At 35.8% G+C, this 24,755-nt stretch overlaps 1 protein-coding gene across 1 annotated transcript in view; it reads left to right on the top strand.

Moving 5' to 3' along the window:
• The window catches only part of LOC140158811 (prickle planar cell polarity protein 3-like), a 125,911-nt gene that overhangs the window by 88,509 nt on the left and 12,647 nt on the right, over positions 1 to 24,755 (top strand). The window contains 2 exon segments of the mRNA XM_072182036.1: positions 13,116 to 13,293; positions 23,999 to 24,250. Coding sequence (XP_072038137.1) covers positions 13,116 to 13,293; positions 23,999 to 24,250 — 430 coding nt within the window.

Below are 24,755 nucleotides of genomic sequence, written 5' to 3'. Positions count from 1 at the left end.
GATCATACACAACCATTAAAACAAAAGATATAAATATAAAATTGGTCGAAACCTTAATTGGAGAAGAATTAACTAATTTAACTCGAGAATATATTCCAATGAATAAAATCACATTTATTAATTGGTTCAGTGATTATTAATTTTGATAAATTTAAGTGCTAGTGCTATGTGCAATTTTGCTTGTAAATTTGAGATATTCTTTCACAATTAAATTTACAATTCCTTCCTGATTGACAAGAGTTCAATTACGAATCACTGAAACCATACCATGCAGGTCTACTTATTTGCATCTTCAATATATACTCATAAAAATTCAAAAATTCAAAATGATTTGAAAACTTCAAATATTGTTTTAGAATGCAAAAGCACTCGTGATGAGAATGTTAAGCACCATTCTCACTAATCGCTGGTTTCACACCTTGCCTCAAGGAGACCAGAGGCAACAGTGTCTTCCTGGCTTGTTGCAGGCTGTTTACATAGTGCATCATTGGCAAAAAGTTACCAGGGCTAGATATTAAAAGCGGGTAGAGCCTGCGGGCTAGGATATGTACAAGGATTGGATTGCTGTCTGGCGATATCTGGTGGCTGATGCGAGAATGCCAATAAACCACGCTCTCTTCTAAGAATGAAGGTGCGGCAAGCAATTTTTTGTGAGGCTTTTTAATTACACATCTTCTCTTTTACAAAAATGATTAAAGCTACATTCTAAAGTGTAGAAATAATTTCAGGTGTATGGATCCTCTGAAGAGCTTTACTGTGATAAATGTATCTTATTATTGGAAGTGGATTCAAATAGGTATGAATTCGTTATAAGTAGTGAATTAAATTTGCAAATTCTAGCTGTGTGTAGTTCAACTTATTAGGTTGATAGTAATAACGTCAATTAGGTGATTATGGTCGGTTTTGCAATTTATATCAAATGTTCCCTGTTGATCTGTCCTTTCAAATTCTACCTCTACCTTTAAACCATAAACCTTATCTGACACCGTCCTCACTTTAAGCATTAACCTTAATTTTCACCTAAACCTTAATTTCTAATAAAGAAGTGAGGTCCAGATAACAGGTGGAAACTAAAGAGTGACCAGTACTCAATTGGCAGTACACAGTTGAAATGGTTTCCCTACTTCTAGGCTTGTGCATATTACCTGCATGTCAGCCAGACAGGATATTTGAAGTAAAATGGGTTAAGTGCATTTGTCAGGATTGATCCTAATAATTCACCTTTCATTTACAGGTTGGGTGAGTGCAGAGTAAGCGTGGAGTATGCATTAGCTCTGGATACAAATAAAACATAAAAAGTTATCCATTAGATGTGCAAATGTGGTTGGAGTGAGATTTTTCAGTCGGCACTGAACACATGTTAAGTGAATAAAGGTTATAATGTTCCGAGATGTAGCCATTAGGTATACAGAGAATGACATAGATGGGATAGGTAGAGAGAATAAATTCCAGGGTTACTTAATTAGGTCATGTAGTTTGCATTTCAGTGCAAATTTTGTACGAAACTTGTCGTTATCTTACATGCTTATCTTTGAAGCTGAGTAGATACTTGTCCAGGGAAATTCTATATATTATTTGGGTAATTTGTAGCAGGCTTAGGTAGAAATAAGAGTGCATGGTCTAGATAATTCACATTTAATTAACTGGTAGAATTTACATTTTCAATTACACACAATAACCAGTTAGTAACAATGCATAGATCCATTATGAGATATAGGCCAAAGAAATAAATACAAAGGGTCATCGAAATTAAGTCAAGTAGTGTTGATTTGTGTTTCAAATTGTAGTGTAATGGTATTTCATCTCATATGCGAAACCAAATACAATTGTAATTTGGTAAAATCTTCCATTCCTTTGATTATAGGAGTATGTGGGAAGGAAGCTTGAGTCATGTCCTCCTATAAAAGCTTCCACAGTCCTAAGGAAATAAAGAGTTTAAGTGCAGTTATGTCAGATATGGTCAAAATAAGTCACCTCACATCACTTAAGTGGCAATAGAGGAATAAAACTCAAATGACTTGTAACTTGCAGCAGGATCCATTACACAGGTGCCATTAATGGACAGGGTGAAGAAATGAATGCAGAGGTTACCTGTTACTAAGTCAAGGAGCCATTGGAGCAAGATGAACAAAACCATAATTGTTTTGTATCATATTTTCATCCAAAATTGAGCTCTCTGGAATATGGGATGTTATTTTAGCAAAAATTTCCTTGTTCAGTAATGGTATGGGTTAGAGGAAATGTTAGTCATAGCGAAGGAAAAGTGCTGATGGTCCCAAGACTATATGGAGTTGAGGTAGTTCCCTTTTTCTGAATCTGTTCAATAATTCAAACCATCTTTGTAATAAGCTACACTTCGGATTATTATTTCGTTTCCATCAACACATACAAATTTAGTTAATGGGTGTGCAAATTGTCTCCTGTATGTTCAAGTGTATGTATGTGTTAACTGCTTTTAGTGGAATTAAAGCCTGTTCAAAACTTTTATTAATGAAATGAAATTCTTGATTAAAAATACCAATTTCAGCATTTTATTTCTTGATTTGTGCTGAGATTATATTCTCGAGTTCAGTGTAGAAATGTAAAAACTATGAATAGTATGTGCTTCTGTCCTCAACTTATCCATTCCTGATATGAATATGCACTGTGTTCATTGTAAGAGCGCATACAAAGATGATGTATCTATCTTTACCAGTTCCTTTGCAGACTTCATCCACAATAGTCATTAATAGCATCACTTCCATCTCGGTAATGTGTTGAGATAAATGTCCCTTTCATTACATTCCCCTTTAGTGATTTATCTTCTTCCTTTGGGTGATAATGACCAGCTATCTTTTGACTCCTGGCACCTGTCTTGTTCATCTAATGTAAACCGAGTTACAATAGGATAATATCACTACCAATGTAGATCACATAAGGATGTATTGTGATGTATTATTTACATTGTGAACATTGGACAGGTGGACCAGTGAATGGTAAGGTACTCTTTTGTTTTGTCAATTTGATCCAATGTTTATATTGCCATTTTTGTAACAATATTACTGAGATTTCATGATATTATGTGTAGTCACACATTTCTGATTAGTATTCATCTATGCTGGGCAATGTTATACTCCTATGATTTGAAAGGAGCACATTATAATTATTCATATTTACCGCTTCAATATCCTTGCCAAGTTGTATGGTCTCAACTCTCAATATCATGGCATTTGGATGTTTCATTTCCAGTATGAGTGAATCGTGAAGCTAGTATTATAACTCTAGAGGGATGGTGTTAATACATTACCCAAGAATATCTCTACCTCTTTATTGGAATGTGATGACAACCCATCTGTGAAAGAGGTACAAGAGATGGGCCATCACTTTGTTGACAGAGTGAAGGAGCATAGGTTTAGAGTGTATGACTATTGCTTAATTAAAAGTAAGTGCATATTACTGTCTTCGAAGTGGTAGTAAGAGAATGTGCCACGACTCCCACAAGTAAGATTACAAACTAGTAGCATTAGTGGTAGGTGGTAGTAAGAGGGAGCAGTTCAAGTTAGCATCCCTCAAAACGCTTGATCTTCCAATGTCAGATTGACTGTGATACCACTCAATTCGCCATCGAAGTGGTTGCGTAACTCCTGGTAATTGGATGACGCACCTTTTGGAATTGATTGTACATGCCATAGACTTTGTTTTGCGATCATTTGGATCGTTGTGTAGAACTCAAAAGCGTGATCCAGTTGATATGGTGATAATCGGATTACACGTAACACTTCGCTGGCGAATAATAATCTATGATACCACTCAATAATATATGAACAGTGTCTTGTTTGAAATCTGTGATGCTGCTTTTGGTAGATGTCTTACACTTCTTGTTCCATGTAAAAACATTAATATAGGTAGCATAGTGTTGCCCCTCAGTAATGCTCAAGGAGCAGCAACATGCATCTCATCTGCTGCTAGATCTGACACTTGTTGCTTCCTCATTGGAACCAGTAACCAATCTTACACATACCATTACAAACACACGATATCTTGTCTGAAAACATGAAACCTACAGCACAAAGGTGATAAAGAGGACATCAGGTTGCAGCACAATAATGTAGGACACTTGATCAAGGTGTGTGTAGCAATCCTGAAGCAGCTTGACAAGCTGTAAAAGCATAGGTATTAGATGCATGAGATAGGCTGGGTGAGTATTGAATCTGACACCATGCTATACATGATACCTGATTTGGTCTCAGAGACAATTGGCATCCATAGAAATATTGACCTGCTTTTTGAGAAGGTATATATTCATAATAGGCGGGTTTATTACTTTCACTGGAGATAGAAATAAGCTGGTGTGGATTGAGATACAAAATCAGAGTGAGTAGTGTTGCACAATTTAGCCAGTAGGTTGTGGTAAGGGATTTGGTATAGGAATTATTGTTACAGGTTCTTAAGCATAGAAATTGTTCATCTGTCTATCAGCATGTATGAGTGTTTATAGTGACTCAACAAATTTTGATATTTCATATAATGAAACAGAACAAATTAAATACAAGGTGATCACTTGTGATCATTCTTAGTACAGGATGCTAAAAATAAACCCTACTTGGTGTTATAGTTACTGTTGAGGCTTTTAATTTTGGAGCATTTATTTCACTCAATACCATTTATGTATCTTGAATCTGACTGTATTTATTTCTAGTTCAACATCTGAACAAGTTGTACAAAATGAAGCGCTCACTAAAATACCTGAGGCACCAGATACAAGGACTAGGCATATACATGAAGTTAATTTAGCTCCACTTGAAAATACAACTTTGGCCCCACTTGAAAATAAGACTTTTAGTGTCCATTCAATGTGAAAGGTTGTCAAGGAAAATATCCTAATTTCATTTCATCTTCTCTAATTTTATACAGCAGCAAGAGATCAATTATTTTTACAAGTGTTTTAATATTTCAGAGTTTGTTAAACAAATATCCATCTTCAGTTTTTATTAAAAATCTAACAAACATCTCCTGAACGCACTCATGTTTTTACCTGTCTGTAAATCAAAGTCCATTTTAAAACATCTTCCTAGCGGCTACTGTTTTCATTAAATGTGTGTTGTATTATACACTAATCATTGTTCATTAAATAAATAACCACCGGGTGTACTTCTAACAAGTGATCTCTCAAGCCAGGGCAAAGCCCAATTCTCCAATAAATTCACCTCATACCCTATTAAATCTTTACCGTTAACCATATTATACATAAATAACATCTCATTATACAGCAGCACCACCCGGATGAAGTACCTAATCTTACACCTGTTCCACCCGGTATCTTCTCCTCTGCATCCTCCTAACACGCCCAAATTAGTCATAATTAATGCATCTAGGTGGATAGTCAGTGTTGAATTAATTGAAATTACCCTGGAGGAAGTCAGATAGAGAGATCTGTACCAGATAGACATGATTTACCCAACCCTACGGATGATTATGATGATGCTACTGATGAAGATGATGATGTTGCGGGAGCAAAGGAAATCTCTCTGTCTGGAATCACTGTGCAGCAAATAAATAATGAATTTATTTTGTGAAATGTATTATCTTAATTTAAGTGAAGTTTACAGACAATGGAATTGTCTGTGCTATGAAAAACAATAGTTACTATTTCTTTTGTGTAGATCTAGTGATCATAATTTGCTGAAAATGTAAGGAACTTACCAAGTTTTTCAGTATTCTGACTGTTATTTATAGAATTATTTTGTGACTGACTGATTGAGTCAAATCCTTTTTGTGTCTATAGATTTATTATTATATCAATTCTACCTGCCTCCATTTGCTATTTCAGAATCCGGTGCACAAATACAGGTATCAAATGTGTATTTTGTATGTTATTTTTCTTGGCAGTAGTGCTCAGTAGTTAAGCCCCACATCCATCCATCTCAACTGACAAACATTGGTACTGGCTTACAACACACATTCACAACAACTAGAGGCACTTTTTATTACTTTTGCCCTGTAAAAGTACAACTCTTGGTTTTGTAGCTATATTTGAGTTACACAGAAAGTAGGTTGTGTGAAAAAGTTTCTGCCGGAAAAAAGAACTTGGATAATATCCCTAAAGATATTTTGTCAAATAAAAGCTCCCATTCTCATTTTACGGCTGGGTCAAGGAGTTTCCAATATACCAGTGTTGTAAAATACTTTGGTATGAACATTGGTGACATAATAAGCAATGATAAGGAAAGAAGTATCCTTAATAACCCAAGGTGGTGATTAGACAACATGAGATAAACCTGAAAAAACACTTTCCCCTCCCTATTACAATTAGCACTACACTATACCCTCAAGCTTGCTGCGTTCGGTTCATCATATGCTGAATTTCAAAGTCGATGGATAAGCATGGCCGTCCGTACCCACGTTCATCAAGGGGCACCACACGCAATTGAGTCACTCAACTTATGAATATAGAGATCTACCATGAATGGCCTGGTTGGTTTTGCTTGTGCTCTCACAGCCTATTATAAACCCATGTAAACTGAGAAGGTAAGCTTTGTCCAGATTGCTAATAGAAGCCTCCAGCGATGATACAAGCGTACAAACCACTTTGGACAGCTCATCTTGGCTAAATCTCAGATTCTCTGGTTTTTACCCCAAAATGGGTATTTTCTTTCCTGTTTTATTACAATCCATACTGGTCATCGAATTAAATTGTCATACAAGAAAGTATGAATACAAAGATAGCTATGGGGGAATAAGATGGCCTGGATTTGGTTGCTTTGATCCAACACAACATATTTGAAAGCGACTTCCTTTGCAGTATAATTTGTCAGTAGGATATAGTAAGTTCACTGAACAAATTTCATTTTTGCCCAATTTGCCTTTTCAAAATATGGCGTACATAATAGTAGGGCTGTAAGTCTTAAATCCGGGTAAAACCCAGCAAATTTAAAAGACTTTACGCATTTCGTGCAGCGCCATCCTATTGTGGCCGCCATATCTCAAAAAGGCTAATTTGCAATGTGAGATATCTTTATATGAGATGTGACCATTCTGTCATTATTGGGCAGTTAAATTCAAGATACAGCCATTTTGTGAGCATTGCAAAATGCCAACTTGTTGAATTTTGCCACATGTTCCAGTTCACACAGATCAACTGCCCTAGACAGTTGAAGTTTGCACCAAGAAAATATGTTTGTCAGAACATAGACTTAAGTCCGTTTTCAAGATATTCATCCATAGGACAGACATAATCTGTGAAATCACTAATGAATGAGCAATTTGATGTTGATACTGGAATATAATTATGGCCCAGGCAAGACATGAGTAATAACATATTGGAAAAGCAAACCAATTATGCCGTCATTGTATGGCAACATTGTTTGAATATTGGCGACAGGTACCAATTTGATGATCCTAGATTACCAAATAAAAATGGGGCTACAAATGTTGACTTGACCCAAAAATTACAGTTGTGTATATTTAAGTAGAATGTGCTCTATGCAATTTGATTTCATTTGCCTTTGTACAGCACTTAACCCAAATTCTTGGTGTGTAAATTGTGCATGACAAAGTTTTTCTACTGATTTCAAATCCTTAATGTCCATGAGAATGTTTGACGCCACAGTTTGTAAATGGAACATTGCTTAGTAGATATATTATTTACATACAGTGTGTCTATCAAAAATAATTTGTGAGAAATATGTGAAACTCTCAGGTTATTCTCTTTGTAAGATGTCAAAATGAACTGAGTCTGTTTCTTGATCATACGGTTTTTGAAAGGATTTACCATTGGTTGTACATGTACATCAAAGGATTTAACATTGGGCTGTACATTGACATAGCTTTAAAATATCTAGGATGTGATTTGAGTCAAATAAAATGGATTTGGGTTCCAACTTTCAAAATTAGCCAAGCTAAGTCCGTCTGCACGTAGGTTCCATGGTCTGCCATTAAGAGCAGTGTTAAATTCCATTCAATGCCAACATCATTATAAAACCCTCTTATACTTCAATGTAGTTGAAAATGGGAGTGAATAATGGATTTGTGTGTGTAGTGATGCCAACAATGAAAGTGGTGTTAGTTTAAACTTGTCAACGTTCACACAGCAGTAGCATATTGTGTGTATTTGCCCATTGGAGCACATTGTGTACACACATTTTTGCAATTTGTCAAAAAAGCGCACTTTTAGTTAGTAAAAAAATTAAAAGTCACACCCGCATCACAAAATGAGAGCTTCTATTAACATCACACTTGAAAGAAGAGTGTGTATTTGTTTTAGACTATAGATTTCATTTGATGTAATTATGCTAGTTTATATGTCCTGCTGTTTTATACACCCTTTGGTAATGCGGATTATTTCATATTTGAGTGGAAGTGCCTGCGGTAATATACATAGAAAAAGAACAAATATACATGTCTTAGAATAGACTAAATGAAGGCAGTCATAAAGATAGCATCAAATATCTTAAGTAGAGAACATCAAAATTCCACTGAATACTCAAGTGCCATATCCGCAGTTGGTTTTAATACTGGAATTCAATACCACCAAAAATGTTGGATTTGCTTTTTTTTAATTTCTAAGGCAGTCATATTGCATTTACAAGTGATACGACTAGTGATATAACCACCAGTAGCAAGTTAGTTCTTTTATACAGATTTGGTGGTATAAGTAGCAGAGGAAAGCAGCTATACTTGGTTTACTAAGTATGCAGCCCGGCCTAGCCAGAAGCGACAAGGTGCTGCTACCAGATCAATTGTGCAATTTGCAAATGTGCCGGCTTTTGTACTAAGGGATCCGTCTTGCACTGAAGAGGGGGTTTATTAGGCAGTGCCATTGGGAAAGCTGTGAATAGCGGTAGGGGGATATTTGTCGGCGGGTTCTTTTTTTTTAGGCTTGCATTGGAAGTATAGATGGTTGCCTTAAGGGTGGGTGAGCTTCAACATTACATCATCAAGACCATGTTCATACAGTGATTAGGGCATTGAACTGAATTATCAACGGATTCAATATCATGTACCGATGTTGAAATCTAGATACTTTGGGATGAAATTTGTTAGTAGAACAGTGAGAGTCATGGTTACCAACTGTTTTTAGCAATGTTACTGCAATTCAAACATGGTGACATATTGCCCTCATTTAATCGGGTTACAAGAGCTGTTAGGTGGATGTTCAAGTACTAGTGAATTGTTGTACAGCCTTTAGCAGACACAAATAGAACAAGGAAGAAATTAGCAGCAAATGCTGTGGGGTAATTAGCGTGACATACTGGTAGACCAACCTACATCTGAATTGTATTGGAATGAACTCTGCTGATAGACTATTATGCTGATATGCAGCCTAGTTTTTGTGATTGGCAAGATATTATGCTAGCATGAACTAAACTATCTACAGGGGATAAGGTTGCAGACAATATATGACCTACATTGATGGTTATTGTGATTGAATGAACTTTGCTTTCTACTGTAGATAGCTCAGATGTCATCGGGTGTTTTAGGAACTTTGTGTGTTAGATTGAACTTTACTGCCATTTTGTTTTCTTCCAGTAGATTAATTTGTATTTAATCAAATGTTACATCAGAATTTTGGAACAGTGGCTAGCATTACCAGCTATCAACACAAGTGAGATGTATTGGGAATTTGAATAACTATCTACAGTAGATAGCACAATTTCAATTTTGAATATTGTCAGTTTCTTTTTGTTTTTCCTTGTAGTTTGTATTTTTGTCAAGTCATAATGATTATTAGGCCTGCTATCTACAGAAGATAAGCACAATGTATACAGATTTTAGAATCTTTTACAGGTCTACAACTTACTGGTGAAGACTTAAGACTTTGTATACCAATGTTTAAAAGTGCATTGCAATGTGTGTGAACAAATTTGGCTTTCTTCGGTAGATAGCATTATTGTACAATGCATTGTGGATACCAGTGTTAACACTGGTCCTCTATATTGTATACCAAGTAATCACTCTCAAGTTCAACAAGAATGTTGCCACAGAGTGAATTAAATCTGTGCTTTCATAGTATATTGATGACTTGTCCAACCATTTTGCTTTATGGTATAAACCCCTGGAGATGAGATTTAGTTTGTCATGACACATTTACATTTTTTAAACATTTTCTCAATGCATTGTGCCAAGTTCGTTGGTAGCCAGTGGCTGTCAGTAGAGATGTCAATTCTTCACTTGGTTTTTTGACATTGGTGGTTTTAAAGATAATTGACATACATTTTAAAATTTGTTGTTGAATTAGAGATTCACCCCTCCCACCATCCCACCCAAAAACAAATTGCAATTAAAATATGATTAGACAATTCTAATGCTTTTTATAATTCATATGAAAATGTGAAAATTATGTGCTTGCCAAAAAAAAATCAATTTTTCTTTTCAGTTTGTGATAGAATAACAGGTTGACTCACTGAAATATCATAATTCACCAAGGGACAACTACATTGTGTGCAGAACCAGATAGCAAAAGCCAATTTATCAACTAAAAACAAATGCAACCACAATCTACATTTAATTATTAGATCAAAATATGTATGAAGTTCAAAATCCGTCAGTACATTCATTCGCAGCATGTGCTGTTTTTGGCCAATTTTTAGAGTGAAATATTGAATTGAATTGTACCTAAATCAACATTTATTTTCAATTTATACTTACATAATTTGATTGCCAGTTTGAGCAATGACTGTGAATGCGAACAAGACAGTTGAATGTATTTCTTTAAAATATGATTCAAACTGAATTATTCCTCTAGAATCACATCAAATAAATTAAGATTATTTTAATAAAAATCAGTTAATGTAAAATCTGAATATATATGTACAAACATTAATGGGTCATTGACATCAGAATTGCTGAAGTCAAAAAATATTTCAAGTATACTTGAAATATCATCTGACAATGTGAGCTATGCTTTTAAACACTAAAATATGGCATTCAAACAAACTGTATTCAGGCGATTAACACTTGTATTGATCAGTAGAATGGATGACAAGTGCCAATTAACACTTGAGAACCAATTAAACTAGAATATTTCAATGGTATTGCTTTTATATTGTTTCATTGCACATCCATTATGGATAGTGTTTTAAAAGCAAAATGCTGCAGGTGATTGCAATGGCTTTGTTATTTTATGCTAAAACAAGACGCAAGCCCCCTATTGCATTGACCTCCATTTCTTGAGACAAGTGACCATTCAAATAAGACCATATTGACCAGCCGGATTTCCTAAGTCAACAAGTCAGATTTATTCGCTGTACACACACGCCAATAGTGTTTGTCATAGCTTTACATACATATAGGACCAACAACCCCAGCCACCCCACCACTGCAATTTGTAAATATCCTTTGTTGATTTAATTGAGTTTTAAAGATTGTATAACCATGATGTGGAGGAGACCAACATGTTGATCACTGTGTACTGTGCATGTTGTTGTGTTAAATTACATGCTGATTAGCTTGTGTCTGCATATTCTCTTTCGCCTCTTTTGAAAAGTGATAATTACGTTGCTGTGGATCTATATCAAAATTTATGTACTGTGGAGTTGAAGGTATCTAACTTTATGGATATGAGCAATTTTTTGTTGAAATTTGTGGTAATCCTGTTTAATTTATAAAGGTAATGTGTATATTGGCTGTATTTCAAATTCTGGCATCATTAATGGTTACATAATTGCAGTTGGATTTAAATAAAGAATGCTTACGACAGTTTTATAGGTTGGATATAGATGGACATGAACTGAAATACGGTAAATTGCTGCAGGTTTTCAGTCAGCGTTTAGTAACGTCAAGATGTTTGCCTGACATCTTTGACTGCATGGAGAGGAGTCCTCCAAACATCAAGTGTTTTATTCCACAGTGGAATAAAAATCTGCATAAGTATTTAGTAATGTTGACATTCTATCATTCAAACCATTGAAAAACATGTATGCATAATAGAGTAATGGTGTTACAACTTAACGAGAGTTCATTGGCTTCTTTGAAACCCGGCATGGAATTATTGTTTACCGTCTCACGTGTGTTGGTTTATCTCGCGTGTGTTGGTTTTTGAAACCATAATGTCAGACTATATAAGCAAGCAATTTACTCATCGATTCCAGGTATTGGTAGTCACGAACCTATAAATGCTTCGGTATCATCAATAACATGAGATCTCACTCTCTTAGAGTGCTGTGTTTGAAAGTACACATATCCTTAGTGACATAGAAGCGTCAGGAAGTGTTTTATTACAAAGCTAATGTCGGAACTTTGAAAACATTCATTTGCAATTTTGGCGGATTTGGATAATGTTGGGTGTCAATATTGTGTCTGAAGTAGTTGAGTTAATCATGTATTAAGTTAACTCATTTATAATGCAGGGATTTCCGGTGATAAATGTTGAACGATCAAACTACTTGTCTAAAATTGGTTTCATCTGAGAATGGTCATTGAATAGGTAACTACACTCAGCAGGAGGAAATCAATTTATTGGCAGTTTTATTTGATAACTTATTTGGAAGGATAATTGCACTGTTTAATTCTTGCTTTGTGAGCACCGATGGCTGAGATGTACTTCATGTTCTCTTGTTCTAACTCGGTACCATCTACGTCAGTGGTAGTTTAAAAATAAAGGTGAACTCAATGTTGCAAAATGATGGTAGCATACCATGGGTACTCCAGAGGGACACCTGGTCCAATATACATTACCATAAGAGGAGTTTGTTTGTGTGGTGTGTATATAGCATATAAACACTGCACAAAAAGAAAGTCCACACTTATTGATTGGTCATAATTCTTAACATTTCAACATTAAGAACATTGAAATTGGTATAAATATATGAAGAAGTTTGTTTGCTGTAGTTTGATACCTGCAACAAATTACAAATTGTCAAGATTTTAAAATCAAGCTAACAAAATTCTTAACACCTTAGTATAAATGTCAATGTTCAATAATCAGTCATGTTAAGAATTATAAATTAAGAACTTTTTCTTTTGTATGGTGTTTATGTCAGCTTTATGTATACTTAAATGTACAGATTGGTTTCATGCCATTGTGATAGTACATTAGTAGTACTTGAGATGTCACTATGTGTATAGTCCTTCAAAATCTAACAAAGCATCAAATTCGACTAGTTTCTAACTTTTTGTTCCATTTTCTATCTTTTCAGAAAAATTTGCCAACATTGTAAGTGTCCCAGAGAAAACCACAATGTAATGGCTGGTGACCAGGAGAAGACAGTTAGTCGCATGATGACAGACTTCCAACGTAACTCAGCCTCAGATGATGATAGTGGTTGTGTCTTAGAAGAATATACCTGGATACCACCTGGCTTAAAACCTGAACAGGTAAGTAATGGGGATGCATGGATGGAAGGAAGGGAATTGAAATTTGGATGGTGGGAATAAGGAAAAGTATGGATGGAATAAGAGGTTTGATGAAAAGAAGGTGGCTAATCTCTGTTACTGTGAAAGTAAAAGACTATTTTTGTACATGAGTTTTGTTTCAGGCCTATAATAGCCTGGAATTATTTGAATTTTGGAAAAAGTAGTTTTCTGCATGTCTGCACTGCTTGTTGCACTTGTGCATTACAGGGGGTGTCTGAAGGGGGATTTTCTCCTTGAAATTAGGACAATTTTCAAAATGCAGCCCTATTTGAAGCCATTTGGTACACCATTTTGATATCAAATTGGATCGATTGAGTCCATATTTATTGGTCTGGCTATGAGTTTTAAAATATTGGACTCGACTACGTCTCATCCAATATTTTAAAACTCTTAGCGAGACCAATAAATATTGGGCATAAAACATCCAATTTTATCATTATGTTTTGGATCCAATATTTTCACACACTTGGGTTCATCAAAACATAATAATGGAAAAATGTGATCTTACAAAAACTATTTAGGGTTTACGGGCAAATTCACAGGACTTTTTTTTTTGGGGGAAGATTTGGAGGAGTGACCCCCCAGCCTGTTTGATTGGATCAGATTAGATAAAGGTCAATAAACCATATTTTGTTTTTTTTAACTGCAGAAATGGATACTCTTTATCCAAAGTAGACAAATTGAAGCACAAAATAGTTTGGCATCCAATGCAGATGGTCTTCCAAAAACAATGTCATCTGATCCTAGTACAAAGTAATTTCAATAATAATAGCTAATAAATACATGCATTTGAACCGATTCTAAAGCTAACTTCCCAGTCCATTCATCAGTAATCTAGTTTGTAGAATCGTGACCCAAGAAAGATCACATTTCATAGCTGAAATAACGCAACTGGAAACCCTATTCCTTTCAACCAGTCGCAAATGATGATGGGTCAAGCTTCGAGTCTAATATATTCTTCAATGTGGATGTATGTATGAACGCAAATAGTTTTTGTTATCATTTCAAAGCATGCCGTGGGGAGTTTCTCTTAAATGTTTCTGCTTGGTGGCTCAATTGACATTTGTTACATGTATGTTGGTTTTAGAATTTTGAAGAACTATTGAGGAATTGGAGGTCCAATGGAAGTATTCTGCTATTTTCCTTTGTTGATGGTAGTTTGTCTTGAACTTGTGTTTTGATACAAAATATAGGCTTAAAGGTGGGCGACCCTATTGACAGCTTCATCCCACACTTTTTACACCATCAAACTGCAAATTTTGGTACCAGATGAAAGCTCATATTGTTCTCATTAACATATTGAAATAAGGCATTCCAAATAAGGATATTTCCAAAGAAAGCATAAAAAACTGTCAAATTAGTCTTGACTGTGGTTTAGGCTAGGGGCCCCTCCCTATATGTAAGTTTTAAAGAATTCCATTTTCCAAATATATCGGGCCACCTTCCTTTAAACAAAACTTCTTTTTACTACCATGCCAATATCATGTGATGATGGAATTGATGAAACTGAATGTCATCAAAGATTTATCTTTCTCCCACTCTGAGAAAAAACATAATGTAGCATATTTCAAGACGAAGGTATGAGAAATGTAGAAATAAATATATAAAATGCCAGATAGAAAAGTATTTCTACATTGAGGATATTGACAAAGAAAATATCTGTCAGTTTTCATCCTGTCATAAGTTGTTATTTTGTCAGGAGAGACTAGTTTAATATTTGCCACAAGATGTGATATCCTGTTTTATGCATAATTCAGCAGACAATACTTGAAATCAAATGAACAGAGACAATGCTATAAAAACAAATATAGCTATCCAGTTAAATGCTGACTGTGGGCAGGAAATGAGAAAAAAGGGGATTTCAGGATTGATCTTCTTTGGTGGCATTTAAACTTCTCTATAGATTAATGGTCATAGATTGTGAGATTTGCAGAAATAGGTTCCTGCATGGAGAAGATTTGCTGCCTTGCTTTTGACTAAAGCATGTTCAAGTGGATTATGATATCTTGAGATTTTACCAAATTTGTGTGATGGTGATAATACATCAAACTCTTTGTGTTCAAACAAGTGATTGCAGAAAGTTAGCAATTTTGATGGATTTGCAATGTTTTTAAATTTCAAGTACTACATCTTAAAATTGAAATGGGAATTTTAAATATATGTTAACCATCCAAACAGTTGGAGCTCTGGATCGAGCCTGCATGTGGACCCCAATTGCAGCCCTGACAGAACAATGGAAACAGGTTCGGTTTTACAAGAGGAGGGAAACTGGGAGTACCTGCTTCAACCAACCTTCTGGCGCAACATGGAGTTGAACCCAGAACATATTGGTGAGGTTGTGTATGAACCACTACACCAACTTGATCTCCATAGCCTATCACACAAAATACAATCTTACTGTTTCATTACTCTTAAGGAATTGCCACCATGTGAGCATAACTGTCTCTACTCAGTTTAGTCTCAACTATGATTATACCTGGGAGATATCATCAAAAATTCAATCTCTATCACAACATCATGAACATCAGCAATGTGAAATGCCTAATACCATATGCCACGGATGCAGCATGTAATTGTGGTGTAAGAGGCTGTCTGTGCTCCGTAGGGTGGTAGCCGTGTCGTTTTACAGAAAACTTGAAAACATTTTAGCGGCTTAAAGGTTTAGCCAAATATGGAACAGGCTGATGATAGTAGGATCCCTGTCAGATGTTTTGCTGTCCTAAAGATATGGGTAGTCAGGCTAGAAGAAGTAGAACATTGGATAATGTCTGCAATATAATACATCATTACACTGTATGCTACGTGACTAACAGCAAAAAAGACACTAGTAGTCCTAAAGCTTGCCTGCCAAATGAGCATTAAATATATACAGTTACTGTTTCACTGAAAAACAGAGGCAAAGTTTTAAAAGAAATTTAAATTTACAAAGTTGAAATGTTACACCTAAATTTGTGCTTTTAGTTTACATGGCAACTGAGCTACATAAAAAAAAGTGAATAAATTGTATAAAATGTGTTCACTTTTCTTTCACTTGATTTGTAGATAAATTCAAAACCAGTAGAAATGTATATATATTTCATTTATTTTCAAGTTATTAAATTGATGAAAATAAAAAACCAACAGGAAGTGTTTAAACAGTTTGAAACAGTGAGGTAACGTTAAAATCTATAGACGATTTTTTTCCTCCCAAAAAAACCTCCCAGAATAGGTAATATTACATTCTCTGTAATAAAATCAGTTCTTTTTATTCCGTAGAGGAGTATATCGTATTTGAAAACCTTTTATCAATGTAGTGGTGATTTGATTGCATTATAGCAGCATTATCAATCCTTTCATAGTGCATCTTTTAGTATCTGCTGTCATAAAAATAAATCTGTATTCTGCATTCATGTAAGACTTACAGCCATTCACATCCTCATTGAAAATTTATGAAAAGGAAGTCAATATGATATCAATTTGTCAGCGGAGTATCATTGACAGAATTGCAACAACTTTTATTTGATATGATAGAGCTACAGTTTTTTAAAGCACTCTACAGTTGGTGTGATGTTGCTGTTTTGGGCATGTGAATTTTGAGAGAAAAGTTTGTTGCACTCCAAAATTTGGGAGATGATTTAATGTGTGATAGATAAGAACTGAAAATAATTTGACATTTCAGTGTTTTCAGATTATAGGATCTGTTTTATGCTGTAAGGAATTGTAACAAAAAGGGGAGGAAGACAGCTTTATTGGGATGGTTGAAAAAGTGTTGGTATTAGAAACAAATATGATAGTCAAGCAATCTCATCATCATGCTCATGAAATTGAAAGCAGAGCATTTACTAACCATTATGGTATGCCTGTTTTTGGGAACATCTGTAATTATTACAAAAATTGTGTTGCCTGTTATCCTAGTAAATTTACTAGATGATTTTACAGGATTCTTGAACTTCCTTTTGAACGTAACAGACCTGTGGTCATCCTCCTTCATCTAAACATAAAATACTTGACAAGATAGGACAAGTTACAGTAGCCATGTTTAATAGGCCAATCATTTGCTATCCCACCCCACCACTTTACCTTGTCACCAGGTATTTACACCTGAGATGACTGATGAATATGATCAAGTCACAAGGGAGAACCATCCCTACTCATGACAGAATGAAGCACTGTGAAGATATGCATTCGCATTTGCAAATTCCGTAACTTGAAAAGTTCATTCAACCAACCCCAGGGAGATTGGAGCTGGCTAATTACTGGTGTGACTGCTTGGCTAATAGGTGAAGAAGTCTCCTCCTGGTGATGCTGAGCTATTAATTGTAAGGGGGCCTGTTAAGGTGTTATTTGGAAATAGAGCCTGTAAACTAATTTGAATACTGAAAACTTGTTTTGACCATTGATATGAAGTATTATTTTGTATACCAGACAGAAAAAGAAAGGTACCTCACTGGGCACGGTTGTTTGATTGGATCATTTATTAGTTTTTCAAACAAAACATCATGTATAACCACATTTTAGGCTTAAACAGCTAAAAGTGATATCATGCTAATGTATACAGATGTTTTTGAGTCATTCTCAACTTTAATTTCCCCTCTTTTACACAATGATTCACTTTTATAGCATTTTTAAAGCTTTTTCGGATATAAAATGTATCTATTAATGACCAAATTGGTGGCGTTATTTAGTTACTGGAAATTACTCTTTCAAGCTTTTAATACAAATAATTCCTTTTATTGTTTGATAAAGTATGTTTATAGAATTTCCTCGTTGCTTGTTTCACCTATTCTAGGTGTTTTAATAGCAGTATTAATCACCTACCCCTTGCAAATAAAGAAATATGATTTAGGATAAATAGTGCCATCTAGAGTTTGCATTTAGTTAATAATGAACCCAATTCTATATACATCAAACAACCGTGATGGGAGAGACAGGGAAGGACAGAGACATAAGCCCGATGGAAATTGAGCTGGATTTTTACGACTTCCACAATGAAAATTCTTATCGTGGGATGGATTCAACGTTGTTCAACTTTGTTGTGATATTGCAGTGCTACTCAATTTTGATTGGCTGCTGTTAAATGAAGGTCAGGTTAACTTATCGGGACTTCAACACAAACACAAGCTATCATGCTGTAGGGTGTATAGGAACACTTTCCTATTGATAGCGATACATCACATAGAATATATTTCAATTTCATTCCACGATACTGTGATAGAAAACAGGATTGCAACATTGCACGATGCTGCGAGTATACAATGGGCTATAGACAGAAATGATCCAAATAGGAAGGATAACAAGAAAGAGTTGTATGTATGGTGGATATTTATAGAGAGTAGAAAGACAGACAAAGGCATTGGCGATACCAGAAACTTTTTTCAGGGAGCATTGGGTGAAAAGTGAATTTCAGGGGGAGGGGTCAAAATCATGAAATTTCCACAAAATTGCTGCCAAAATGGTAAATTCTGTATTTTTTTTATTGGGGAAAGTTATGTTCGGGGGTCCCCATGCCCCCCAGGACAGATAAGAAGCAGCATTCAGAGTTAGAACCAGTGACAAGAAGAGATAGGACAGACAGGTAGACAGACCAATCGGGTGAAAAGCAAAGAGAGAACAGAGAAAGAGAGAGGGGGCACATTCTTTTTTAAAATACAGAATATGACAGCACAGTTTTAATACCGTCAATATTGTATCCCAATTTTGATTCATTTGCTGTAATATTTGCTCTACATATTGATTTGTAGTGAATGTATGTGTCCCTACACCCCTCATGGCAATTACCTGAGAATAACAGCTTCACAGGTTGATGCTCTCTTGAAATCATTTAAACCCTGTTTTTGCCTCTCATCTTCATTTTATGCCTATCTATAGCTGTGAATCAAATAACATTCTGACTCATACCACATATATGGGCTTAGCTAAAACCTCAATTCAATAAAACGCGATAAGTCAAAGACATACAGCGCTAAAACTTAATGGACGACACCACGCTCAATTCATATCTCGGTTCACTCTGTGCCACATTTCACGGTGACGACATCGCGTAATAACATTGCAACTTTGACTCCTAAATGCACATCGGTATTTATTTTCATAAAACGCTTTTGTGCATCCCACAAATTCAGGTGTGCATCTTGAATTACAGTGCTTTGTAATTCCTTGCAAAGTTTGGTCAATGGCGTTTAAGATAAATATGCAGTGATTCATCGTAGCATCCAAATGCATAGACATGGTACTCTTTTCATTTGGGATTCTTATCCTATAAAAAGATCATATATCCAATATTATTCCTCTTTTTGCCTTACTAAGCTAAAAGTTTTCCCTGTCTGTGTTGGTAAATTCCAATATGGTACCAGTACACAGGTATGGCATTCTACATACTAGAAGTCTCAATGGACCTTATTATATGCCTATCAGGTGTCCTACTTAGCTTTTCTTAACAAGCGTTGTCTTTTGTGAGTTTAACCATCGCAAACGTGAAGCACGCCATTACGTTTATGGAGCCTTATGTCTAGCGTAGGACATTTCCTGTGCCTGGTGTTGCGATGTGGCCACTAGCTGAGAGCACTTCAAGTCTGAGTTCAAGTGAAGAGGTAAGCAAGATGTGAGCGATATATCTGCAGATGATTTTAAACTATTTCAGTTTATTGGTCTATAGTTTCAGAAATTGAGTGATGTTTGAAGAAAGCAATCTGAAACATCCGCTTGGTTTTCTATTATAGATAGTTCTTGGGTTGTTTGATATTGATCAGTATCAATCTTTGATTCATTTGTTAATTGCATGATGCTTCAATCACATGTTTTACAATCATGATACTCTTTGGAGACTGAAAGTAATCGGAAACATCCACTTTGGTGTGAATTTTGAAATGACGCCCTTCTCAGTTAACATTAAATGCTGGCTGATTTCTACCAAATATCAATTTTTATGTTGCATGATATCTGACACACAAGATCTCAGTAGTCTGAAGTATACATTGACCTGTTTACAAAGATTTACAATTGATCTTACATTTTGATTTGATGACAGGTTTTTACTCCTGATATTCATACATTGATACTTCATCTTTGGAAACAAATGATGAAACATGGTATTGTTTTACAGTGTAAATCTGGAAGTGACTTCAGACTGAATTTGTCACAAGATCTCCCATTTTCATAACAAATTCTTGATTACGCTATCAATTTTCTCTCACCTTTGCAGACATTTTGGATTATTTGATTCCAATGTAATCTTGTCTGATATTAAGGAGTCAGATTCAGCAGCTTGAGGTGCTGAGATCAGGCTCCACCGCAGTACTAAAATGTCCTTTTCCATGCCATGAATATTAATCAACAGATGGTCTTACGGAATAGGAGATTGCAAGTTATTATTGTTCACTGGTTTAGGTCAGGAGCTAGATAAGTCATAGTATCAGAGATACTGAAATTGTAGTGTTCTATGTATGAGTAAACTATAGAATACAGCAGGTGCACATAGGATGTAATGATATACGCACCATGCTCACAGAATTTTAATTTTGTGTCTTTTTTTTCCTGTTTTCAAGTATTTGATAAGACCCTATTCATTGAAACTTTGGGAACTTGTACATTTTATCTCACGCAGCACGTGAGTGGAAATTCTGTACTAAAATCTGGACTGGACGTGAATAATTTAATCGGTTTACTTTGGGCATGGTGGGCAGTCAAGAAATGTTGGTAATTTGAGGATCATACAGGAATTGTCATTTTTGTCAGCAGATGAATGTTATTAGGAACTTAAGTGTCATTAGATGTGAACCATTTTGTACAATACTTAATTAAATTTATGCTCTGGTTTTATGTTCAAGTATGGCATGTCTCATGTCACAGAAAAGTTTCCAAGTGAGAGTTTCAGTAACAGAACTCATCTTGATATCCCGCTTAGAAGTCAACTACTGGCATGCTTCAAACTAAAAATAAACTATGTACCTGTAATGTCATCCTAGCCTTACCTGTCGGGGTTATTGACTGACTCAGCTGAGTGATTACAGAGATAGTTTATTATGCAGCGGGGTGGTTTCCCCTTCTCCTCATCATCAACGAGGACGACATCGTAGCATCTCTGGGAATCAAGCCATCATCTTCAATAGTCAATATCAAATTACCTGCCGTTGTTTTAACACATACCTATGGAATTTCCTGTCGTACTGGCTCACCTGGCTGCATCACCGCGTGAGAAATGTCTTCCGCCGATGATGTTACTCACCACCTGAGTTGAATAAGTTGTTGGTCATCACTTGTTTTTCATTCATTAATTTTCTGGACAACACCACATCGGTTGTCGATATGAAAATATTAGCATTGATTAGAGGGTTGTGCTTTTGTTTTGCCACTTGGGAATTCAACCCCTTATTGATCTCCCGTAGAAAGCCACTTGGAAGAGGGTTGTTTGTTTTGACTTGATAAAAGTCAGTCTTACCTCTTATTTTAGTCGTCAATGCAGGTGGGAAGTAGGTTATGGCTCGAGGTATTGCAACCTCACGAGACCCTACCTGGGTGCTGGAATTTAATAGCGTATATTTGGGTGTTTTAAGTGGGTTGGAAGTGATCTATTTAAATTGATTTCAGCGTGCCTTTCGGGCAAGAATTGTCTTACTCCCAGAATAGCATTAGATGGATGCTAATTCTATCTGCATGCTGAGTTGTGATGGAATGTGATAAATTGGATAAGTTGGAGTGACGGAATGATGCTAGATTGAAATCCTATACGTAATAGTACAACATTACAAATCATATAATGAGACTCATTATGGTGTGAATGTAGCATAAGAGTTTGTTAATGGTTATGAATATTGCAAGAAGTAGTGAAACCCATATTAACCCCCCAGATTATTCTTAATAGCATTTCTCACTATCATCTTCATGCATAAAGATAACTGATTTTCTTCAGTAGCATCTGGTTTTGTCATTTTCATGATTTTCGGGATGGAGAATCGTAGTAATTATCTCCAGAAGCTGAGCTATTGCCTTGGTTAACATACCTTTGATGGAATGTTTTGATGAAATGATGAGAGAGGAGATGAGATGAGGAGAGTCCTACTAGAAGATGTACAGCTGGTGTGGTGAGATGGAAATTGTATGTGATTTTGGTGGAATAAAAAATAGATGAGAGGAACGAAGATCTATTATAAAGTATGATAAGTGCAGCAGTGGATCTAAAGATTTGTCCATTTTAAAATAGGATACAGTTTATAACCATTGTTTAATATTATTTCCCTCCGATTTTCATAGTCTTACATTGTATCAAATACCCACTGTCATCATCAACTTCTCAAATCATCAGGAGTTGCAAATAGGGGATGTAAGACTTTAATCGTTTATCATTGATGATTTGAAACAAGTCAGAGTCAAGAATTGTTAGTGTTGGAATATTTAAAGTCTGACCTTTTATAAGGGGGTCTTACAAGACATACGGTTTACCAATATTCCCATTAAAGGGAGGGCAAAATTGGAAAAGAGAAATACTGAATACTCTGCAGATTTTCAAGAACATTCAGTAGTATACTCATCACAATATCTGCTGAAGTAAACTCAGTAGTACAATCCATCTCTACTATAAGTCACATTTAGTATATAGTTGGCTCAGTAATAGTCGGGGATACCGACTCGTGCAGCTACGTGGCATAGCAAGATGCTTGTCAACTATCTCTATCGTTGTCCAGGTCAAAGAACCCTCAAGTGTTCTGGGTGCTGTCAAGTAGGTGCAGTTGTCCTTGCTAGCTTCTTTGCTGCTCATTCAGACAACATTGAGTACTTGATTGTCACTAAAATACCCACCCTATCTTGGACTGCCCACTTGATCACTGAAATACCTGTTATAGCTCGGTTATAGCTGCCTGAATGAACATTTGCCCTTGTGCTTTTTGGTGTAGAGAAAAGTCCATACATTATGGCTTTCAATGCTTTTTTTTACAACATTTTCAAAGTAGTTGTAAAGTATTACCATCAAAGTTACATCTAAAACATTAAGTGTTCATGGTGTTGGGTAGGCAGTTCTTGATCAACATGATGACAATGTAGTGAGGAAAATGTTGAAACCATTCCCTTGTATGTCAACATTTTAAGCTGTGTGTAGAATATTGTGATATGGGTTTATTACAGGGCAAGCAGTAATGCCTTCTTGGAAGTGTTAAGAAAAACATATTACAAAATTAATAAGTCACATTGAGTGAATCTTACTTGAGCCATTTTATGAATGATGTGTATGAAGATTCAGAATCATTTTAGTTGTACAACCAGTTGGTCATTCAACTATAAGAAGAGTTGGTTAGGTGAGGTAGAAGCAAGTACAGTGAGAATAAACAGGATATATGCATAATAATGCGCTATAATGTCCGCAGTCATGGCAGTAGGTTGTGGAGGCTGCAGTAAGAGGTAAAGACTCAGAACAGTCAGCAGTAAGACAAATAAGAGTCAAATGTGTGTCTCCATGGTAAGGTGATAAAAACTCGGAAGTGAGTATTCCTGTCTATCTTTGTCAGTGGTATTTATGTGTGTGAGGGTGGGGTGTGTGGGGGTGGGGGTGGGGTGGATGTGTCATCATGTGTGGGTTGTATGCACGGGTGTGTGTACATGTTTGCCTTTTGTATGCACATTTGTTACTTTGAAACAGTTACTTTCACAGCATAATTCTGTAACCAGTTTATCTCTGTTTTTTTCTGTTATCCAGGTCCATCAATACATGTGTGCCCTCCCAGAGGACAAGATTCCGTATGTGAACAGTGACGGGGAGAAATACCGCATCAAATCCCTTCTCCAACAGCTGCCCCCTCACGACAATGAAGTACGCTACTGCAATGGACTCAGCGAAGAAGAAAAACGAGAGCTGCGCTTATTTAGCTCACAGCGAAAGAGAGAAGCCCTGGGGAGGGGGACAGCGCGGCCGCTGCCCCTTACTTTGGCTGGGTGTGTGTGCTATGAGGTTAGTAGATCAAATAACACCAACGAATGGAATAGTTGATGAAATGCAGTGTTAAAAGTTAGTGAAAAGGAAAAAAGATAGTTGTCTCTAAGGCAGGAACCTTATACGAATTAACACTGTGTGGATGGATGCTGTATGCATTCTATGTATGAATTAACTCATCAAATTTTTCAAAAGAAAATATATGCTTGTGCTCCAATTTGGACCCAGCATAGGAAATGTACTTCAAGTAAGTACCAATATCCCAATTACCTGTTTAGTAATTCCTGGGATAAAATCTGAAAATTTTACAATTCTTGTTTAGGAAAGTACAAACTGCATGCAAATGAATAAAATGCAGGTATTTCAATGCTGCTCTCAATAACACATTACATTCGCAAGTAATTCATGCATAGTCACAGGGTTGTTCTATTTTTAGTGGCAAATTTACAAATGAAAAACTTTTAGTCCTTCATATCAGTTTGCTCTAAAGAGGAGGAACATGAATGCATCATTATTTGTTTCA

Source organism: Amphiura filiformis, chromosome 8 (genome assembly GCF_039555335.1).
Source record: "Amphiura filiformis chromosome 8, Afil_fr2py, whole genome shotgun sequence".
NCBI classification, from domain to species: domain Eukaryota; kingdom Metazoa; phylum Echinodermata; class Ophiuroidea; order Amphilepidida; family Amphiuridae; genus Amphiura; species Amphiura filiformis.
This window is presented reverse-complemented; position numbering and strand designations above follow the sequence as displayed.